At 46.5% G+C, this 8630-nt stretch overlaps 1 protein-coding gene across 1 annotated transcript; it reads left to right on the top strand.

The window, feature by feature from the left end:
• Positions 1-2981: 2981 nt before the first annotated feature.
• On the top strand, positions 2982-5838 carry LOC138102768 (adenosine 5'-monophosphoramidase HINT1-like). The gene is made up of 3 exons (XM_069000523.1): positions 2982-3126; positions 4588-4692; positions 5499-5838. The coding sequence occupies exons 1-3, from the start codon at positions 3049-3051 to the stop codon at positions 5661-5663; spliced, it is 348 nt and encodes a 115-aa protein (XP_068856624.1). The 5' UTR covers positions 2982-3048; the 3' UTR covers positions 5664-5838.
• The last annotated feature ends 2792 nt before the right edge of the window (positions 5839-8630 follow it).

The following is an 8630-nucleotide window of genomic DNA, read 5'->3' as shown; positions in this document are numbered from 1 at the left end:
AATTCATCCTCTTGTTGCATTGGGACTAAACTATGAAGGGACAGTTTTTTACCCCTCTGAACATAGAGTATGGGCTCAGATGGTAGAAGAAAAATGGCAAACGGTAAATTTAGAATCTTGCATCACACGGGAACAACAAGGATTTATCTGTGAAAGTAATACACTTGATGCCGAAGACATATGCCTTGATGCAGAACAAGGCATTTGTCACTTCGAGGTCCACCCAGACACTACACTGAAAACTGTACTTGTATATATCGGTCAAGGTTGTGTGTGCTTAAGAACTATCTGCACTTTTATAATGATAGATGACAATAATATAAATGTAGCTGCCAGGAATCACTCTAATTTTTGTATTTGTAATTTTACCAAGATTTTTGGTTGTGACTTTTCGTATTTAGCACCGGTTGTGTCTCATCAATTGATAAGGTCTAACTACACCATATACCATAAATTGCTACCCACACCTATTGGGATGGACCTCACATTAGTAAAGCAATTAGTGAAACATCAGGATCTAATTGAGATTTTAGAAGAAATCTGAAGAAATGGGAAAAAGACCTTAGTCACCATCCATCATGACACACAAGAAATAAGCAGAATCTTGCAAAGAGTAAAACAAGATGCAAGTAATAACTGGTGGGACGCGCTTTTTGGATGGTCACCTACCGCCACTGGCCTTCTGAATATTCTATGTCACCCCGTAATTGTTTTATTAATTTTGGTGAGTGCTTGCCTTGTGCTGTCTATCATGTTGCTTGTTTGGAAGTATAGAGTGCTAAAGAAGTTATCGGTCTTAACTACCTTGTCAAATGCACATGGAAAAGCATTAAAGGACACTTATCGTAAAAGATTATTAGGAAAAGAATTTGTGTATTAGTCAAAGAATTTACTAACTCTATAGAAAAGGGGGGACGGAATCGGGGGGGAGGTGGAAGCAGAGGTTAAATGATTTAATAAGAAGCTGTTTCTTAAAAACAATGCATACAGCTTGTGCAACACTTACTGTGCCTACCAAAGCAGAATGAGAAGATATAAGACTATTGATAAAGGGAAGGAATCTTGACCAAAGATCCTGTTTTCGAATCTAAAACTAACTTAAACCAGCCTTGAAGTTTGGACTTGGGCCAGGGACATAAAGACCATGCGCAGGGAAGCAAGATGAAAAGTTCAGAATGAAGAAGACTACTTCATCTGAGGAAGACTCTTACTTCATCCCAGAGACCCCTACCCACAACCACCAGATGACACTGCGCAAGCGCAACGCAGATGTAAATGACTTTTGGGCTCATTATAATACGAGGTGAGGCTAGGCGGGGCTAGGTAATGAATATGTATAGGCATATTTGGAAACTTAATGAATATGTAGCTTGTAAACCAAAATATACCAAGCTGAATGCAGCTGTCGGCATGCATGACTTTGGAGGAATTATTCCCCATGCATCCCAGGGCTGGAATAAACTTACCTTCTTTACTACTTATTCTAGTAGTGGAGTCTTTTCCGCGTATCAGCCCAGCCCCACCATTTTTCTGCCACTGCTCCGAGTTTTTCGCTACACTCAGCACCCCGTGCCTGCCAAGACATCATGCAGCTCCCGCTACAGCTGCGAAGTTTCTGCTACATTTTGTTTGCCAGTCCAGGTGTGCCTGCCTCTGCTGTTCCAGCTGCTACTCTGAGATTCCTGCTACAGCCCATTTTGCTATCTGGAGGGGCACCAGGATCGGCTGCCACTGTGAGGTTCTAAAGGAAGCCCCTTTTCAATCTCTCCCGCTGGCTGCGTTGCTATTAACTGTGTGAAGAGGCGGCTGAGCTCACGCCACAGCGACCCCTGCAGCCACGTGGGAATCATCGCACCTGCCCTGCCTCACCAGGAGACAACCGTGTCCCTGCCAGCTCTGGTCATAATTACACCAAAGGGGAAGTTGCTTGATGGCCGAGAGAAGGCTCATATTGGGTTTCTGGTTTTGTTTGTTGTTGCTGCTGTTGTTGTTTGTTTGCCTTGCTATACATATACATACTTGTAAAGAACTCTTATTTCTTTTCCCATATCTTTGCCTGAAAGCCCCTTAATTTCAGAGTTATAATAATTTGGAGGGAAGGGGGTCACATTTTCTATTCCAAGGGAGGTTCCCGCCTTCCTTGACAGACACCTGTCTTTCAAACCAAGACAATGTACACAAATCCTGCACCTGGGGAGAAATAACCCCATGCACCAGTGCATGCTGGAGGCCCATCGGCAGGAAAGCAGCTTTGCAAAATAGGACAATGTGCCCTTGCTGCAAAGGTGGCTAAGGATATACTTAACCTAATATAGAGGAAAGCAGGATTCATATATATTCAAAGACAGTTGTGTGGACCACTCAAAGTGCTCATTGTCCCTGGGGGTGCAGGGCACCACAGACCACCCTTTGGCAGCTATGAGGGCACCGCCTATTTTTCTAAAACCTCCTACCCAGCTTAAGACAAATCTTATATTGAGGCGTCAAGCCAACAGCACTGAATGCACGCTTTCTACTGTGTTTTCTCCCAGGAGGTATGCAGCATAGAAATGTATACAATGGAAGTGGGGCTTTCAGCAAACAATGTAGAGCAACTTCTGTTGGTTCTGCGAAAGGTCCTGAAAAGTTAATGCCAGGCCAGGTCATTTGACTGGAGGTAGCAGCACCAAAAAGGCACAGGCACCTTTGGGGGGGAGTTGATGCAGTAACAAATAACAAGAAATAGTACTCGTAGCTACTACAGCCTCTTCTGCGACCTCGTCTCCCGCCCTCAAGGTCGCAGCATTACACGGAGAAGATCCCTCCGCGCCCCGAGGGCGCGCAAACTTCCTGAGCCATCGTAAGCACCAGGTCGACCAGGGCGGACTCACCAGGGGGCGGGGACAAGAGAAAACGAAAAACAAAACAGCCAATCGAGGCGTAGGATTTACCGACGGCGATCCTGCGGCCCAATGGGCGCCGCGGAGGGCCTGGCCCAGTGGAGGAAGTGTTGGGGCCACGGCAGGCTTTGTTCTTGGCTGAGATTAGCGGGAGTGTGGGCCGCGCGGCATGGTGGCGTTACTATTGTCTTCGGAAAGATCATCGGCAAGGCGATTCAGCGGTACCATCAGCGACGAGGACGAGGAGGTAGTGGAGGCTTTGCTCTCTTCGCGGTGCCTCTTTCCCCCCCCTCCTCCCCCGCTCGCGGACACCCTGAGCCGAGGACCCGGTGTGCGGTGCCCGGGCGCGCGGTAGGGCGGGTGGCGGCCCTGCTGCTGCTGGTGGGTGGAGGGACGAGGGACGGATGGGGCCTCTTTGGGTTGTGGCGCTCTCTACTGCACCATCCCCTAAGCTTGTTCGGTGCCGCACCCCCACCCCTCCGGCTGCCGCCGTGCGTACTGGGTTGCTGGTATTGTCCGGACTCGCCTCGGATGCCACCCCCACCGTGTCCTGTGCGCGCGTAGACAAGGGCCTCTGACGTTCGCGCACTTGGTGTTAGCCCCAGACGTTTGCCGCGTGATGTCCCTTTTGCACTGCAAGTCGTGCAAAATTTGCTGCCGAGGGATGAGAGTGGTTTTACCTAGTGTAGGATGATAGTTTTGAAAGCATATTTTAGGCGGACTCAGTCAATCTCAGGCATTCTGTGTGTGTGTATGTAAACAGTGAATGTAGGGTTAATGATTGTAATGAATTGTTTCAACATAGGAGAAATGCCGGACACGACTTATGTTGTAATTGCATCAGAGGTTTCAAAGCTTCGCTGTGCTAGGCTGTGGTTCTGAAGCCCCAAACTGGATTATTAGGGCAAGGACTTACACATTTTACCGTTTTTTCTTTATAAAACTCCCAAAAAATAGAAAGTGGACATCCTGCAGGCTGCAAAAGCTTCCCTGATCTTCTTTCTGTGGGGAAGTAAGACCGTGATAACAGCATGCTTGCGAGGGTCACGGGTGCTGGTGCTGGGAACGAGAGTGAGCTGCTTAGACCGGGGGGGAAAACAATGCAGCCGTTGCCTATGCGATGTTAACTTTAAGGTAATATCCCGTATGATTTAGTTATTAAAATGCTGAAGGTTAACAGTTAAGGATGCCTTCTGCTTTGGAAGGTAGTGTTTGCGTGCAATGTAGAAGACAGGCTGGTCCTATGCACTTGCAGGCTTCCTGTGATTATATGTTTGTTCAATGCTTGAGCTCCCTGTCCTGTGGGAAATGATTGGCCACTGCTCTTCCACTTCACTAACCTCTTTGCTGATTCAGTCAAGCCATTTGTCTCCTGCCTCTTCGTGGACCACATCCAATCGAAAAACTGCTTAGGAAACAATCAGCCCGAACTAAAACATACTGAAGGTTGTTAATTGCAAGTGGTGGCCCATCTCCTTGTTCCCATCGTCTTGCATGACGAATACCAATTCTGGAGGGGGCTCTGGAAATATGTTGTATTTTGGGTATAGAAAGCATTACTATCATGCAAGAAAAATCAATGTTCGGGCTTGTGTTTTGGGTATCCGGTAATCTGCTTCTGTAGGAGTTCAGTGGGGCAGGTTAATTTGCATAAGCTATTACCTTTCTCTGAAGCCGGTTATGTTTTAACTGTTTGCTCTTCCTCCAGTGCTGCGCGTTCCGTGATCTTTCACTGCAATCTGGGACACTTTTCCTAGTCATGCCTAAGGAGCCAATTATTGGGTTGTCTGAAGCAGAAGGTTCTGGTGAATCTGTAAGTACTGTGTGAGCTTTCTGTATGCTAAACTGTACCTGTAGATAGTTTCTCATTTACTAGACTCTTTCCCATCCCCCCTTTCCTTCTCGATAGGGCACAGTAGGCTACTTTGGGTTTTGTGGCGCTATAATCTTTTGCCTCTAGCTTGTAATGGAGTTGAGCTTTCTGACTAAAAGCAGTGATAAAAAGCAGTGCTCATCCCTGGGTATGTACTTCTGGTGCAAAATGCAGTGTTGTTTTGGAGCGCAGTCAGGTGCCTATTGTCATGGTTTAGTGTAAGAGTAGTCGTATTTCTAATGCAGGGAAGAGGGCTTGGGGTTATTGGCAGGTCAGGGGCAGGGAAGGGCAAAGCTGGTTGAGAGGTGCTGGATGCTTTGCTTTTAGCTATGAAAGTCAAGTTCAAACACTTTTTAAACCCATGCAAAAGGCAGCCTAAAGTTAATTTTCCACCCGGATTGCTTATTTTGCCTGAATACACAATGGGGGCTTTAACCCAGAGACAAATTCAGCTTCAGTGGCTGTTTTGTAGTCCATTGCTATCTATCTTGAGAAAAATTGCCTAGCTCTCTTTTCCTCCTGTAGTGTGCTTAATTGGTCTTTGTAGCTTTGCTTGGAAAGCTTCAGTTGCCGGTGGTCGGACACACATTAATTTGAAGCGCAATGGTTGAATTGCTAGGAATTGCCTAGCTGCTTTCTCTGGGTGGTTCTCTGCTCTTGTTCCTTCCCTTCCTGCCCTCTCCCCTCTGTGTTTTAATTTTTTCTTTTTTTTTTACTTATTTATGGGTTTGTACTTCCTTCTCCAGCTTCTTGGGCATGTAATGATTGTTGGCGAGATGTGTGTTGCTCACCTGGGCCTGACCAATGGATTCCGGATGGTTGTGGATGAAGGGCCCGAGGGTGGGCAGTCTGTCTATCGCATACATCTACCCTTTCTGGGTGGCCGTCAGTTGGGCTGGCCGCCTGGCTAAGATTTTGGCACCGCAAGAGTTGCTGCACGTGTACAAATCGCCACTGAATGGATTTCGTCTGTTGCCCATCAATCTAGCCGCTGTCAATGTGTAATTTTTTGTGCCGTGTGTCTGTGGAAGGTAATAAAAGCTTTGAGCAGCCGTTGCACAATAAAGATTTGTCATGGGGATATCACCTCCGTCTTGCGCGTCTTACTGAGGGGAAGTAGTTCTGCAAGTTCAGACAGCATCTTCCCAGAGTGCAAGTGTGTGAAGTGTTTCCGCCTGTTAAGAACATTCCATAGATAGATAGTGATTTTCCTGTTCATTTGAAGCATGATGCTGGAAGCACTTAGCTGTCTCTTGCATCTTCTAGTAAGCAGCGTCTTAGCTCTTTGGCAGAGGTATATCAAAGTACAGAAAGCCTGTGTAGGCTGAAGCTAAAACTGTAGAAGATACTGGGTGTGAGGCTACATGCATGCTTTCCAAGGTTGGTTTCAGCATGGTGCACTGTGTTGAAAGCATCCTCCTCCTGTTGGACCTGGGTGTTCTGGTTACAGGAGTAGGGTGCTGGTTTAGCACTATCTGCATGGAACTAAACTGTGTATTGTACTACCCTCTATGTCATTCCTGATGAACTGCTAATGATGAATGACTTGCAGTAGCTGCCCACTGTACACCCAACACCTCAAGCTACAAGATGGGTGTTAAATGAGATGAGGAAGTAGAGGCAAACCTTCCCAAGCAGGGTAGTGTTTCTTTTTCTTCACACAAATGACTCAGCTGTGGTAACTCCCCTCTGGGGATGCACCAGCACATTCCCACCCAGCCTGAGGGGTCATCTCTGCTAATGGGCCATAATGGAATCAATGGTACTAGGATAATAGGCAGCTGCAATGACTTAGACCATCAAAGACTCCCAAAATATCCTATGGCTCACAGTATTATATCACCCATTGTTTAACTCCCTGGGGGAGGTATTGAGCATTCCCACCAGAACCTGAGCATATATAATCTTTATGTTTGGGGACTTGGAACACCACCATTTGATGGATCCAGAGGAAGACCAGAATTTCAACAGGACTGTGACCCTCACCTTACGAACAGGGTGCTAATTTATACTCCAACGTTTTGGGTTAAAACCAGTTTTCTCTGTATCATTGATCTTTTTGTAATCTCTCTGTTTAATTGTAACTCTGACCTGTAATCTCTCTTGAGGTAGTTGAGTGGGATTCATTTCTCCTTCTGCTTTACTTTTAAACCTGCACATCTTTTGGCGCCCAACATGAGGCTTGAGAGAGGTCAGAATTACAGTTTTGTTCTGAAGCATTTGTGTATTAGGGTACAGAAACTTTCCTGATCATCATGTTTCTCAGTGTATTCACGTGGATGTTGTACCCTATACATATTTCTGCATATGGGGAAGTATTTGCCCATCATGATGCTCTCTTTACAATCAGGAGCGGAATCAAAATTGCTTTGCTGATTTACTGTGTTTATGGCATGATAACATCAGAGGCAATGAGTTTCATTTAGAATGTATATTCAGTCTTGTTTGACTGTCCTAGTCTGGGCTGCTACCTCTGGGGCCTCATTAATAATTGCACCCAGCCTGTGGGGCGAAGAGGAGAGAATGCTTTTTTCCAGCCCTTCAGGCCTGCTACAACAGTTTTTGAGAATGTTGAGCTCCCTCTAGATGTTAAGGACAGCATAATCTTGTTAGATCTGCTAAGTTTTCTCTATACGGCTTGCACTGTCTACACCATGCTTAGAGTCAGGACAGAGACTTCTAGGGAAGTTGTCTGGAGGCCTGCCCTGGGATTAGATAATCCTGAGTGGCACGGGATGTGGAAGGAGATGGGCCAGTATTTGGAAAACTTCTCTCCTCCAATGATCTGGAAGTTCACCCCTGAACAACTGCAGGACCCTGTTAAAATAATAAGTTATGTGAAGGGAAAAGGCTCTGACAGCTCCAGAGATGGACAACTCACAGCAACATGCTGGGCCCTGGCCATTGCTTACCAGACACTGCTTGGTATGGTACAACACTTTCAGGAGGAGGAGAAAAGAAACAAATCATCAGGAACCATGTCCACACAAACCACATCTGAGCCAGAAGGAAAAGGAAACAAATCAACAGGCACCATATGCACACAAACCGTCGCTGAACCAGAAAGACAGCCTAAGCCAGTAGCAGTCACCCCTGTTCAGAAAAGAAAATCTGCATAATGAATGACGAGGAAGAGGCAGGACCTTCACATCCAGCAGAAGAGACAGAAATTATCACTTGATCCCTATCCCTGGGCAAGCTGTGTGAGCTGCATAGAGAGTTCACATGCGAGGCAAATGAGTCCATATTGACCTGCCTGCTCCAAATGTGGGATGCTGTGGCTAATGATACAATTCTAGATGGTAGTGAAGCCAGGCATCTGGGATCGTTGTCCCAGGGTGTGGTTATTGACAGGTGGGTGCGTTGGTTAGTAAACTCAGCATTTATGAAGACACTGTGGCCACCCCATTATGGGCCCACATCTTGCCTGTGGAAGCAAAACTGGCTAAGCATGTCTGGAGCCTGGAAGAGAAAACTGAAGAGGGCTACCAGACACTAAGAGGAGCTTAAGGAGGGAATCTTCCATATCTCTCCAAGACAGATGAGAGTCTCTGCTATTAAGAGCTGGCATCCCCCAGCTAAGGAGAGAGGGTACACTCCATGAGGGTATAGTCCCAGCAGTATAGGAGTGATGATGTTATGTCCAATCCTCTTGAAGGGACCTCCAGGTCATATTTACAGAAAGGGAAGAAAAAGTTCCATGACCAGAACTAGAGGGGCCCTGCCTCTAGCCAGGTAGAGGAAAGGGTCTATTGGACTGTGTTGATCTGATGGCCTGGCACATCAGACCCACAAAAGTAGAAGGCTTGAGTTGACACTGGCACACAATGTACTTTAATGCCATTGAGAAATGTGGGGGCAGAATCCATTTCTGTTTC

Source organism: Aphelocoma coerulescens (assembly GCF_041296385.1).
Source record: "Aphelocoma coerulescens isolate FSJ_1873_10779 chromosome W unlocalized genomic scaffold, UR_Acoe_1.0 ChrW_unloc_scaf_1, whole genome shotgun sequence".
Lineage (NCBI taxonomy): Eukaryota > Metazoa > Chordata > Aves > Passeriformes > Corvidae > Aphelocoma > Aphelocoma coerulescens.
Note: the sequence above shows the minus strand (reverse complement) of the source record. Positions and strands in the feature narration are given on the sequence as shown.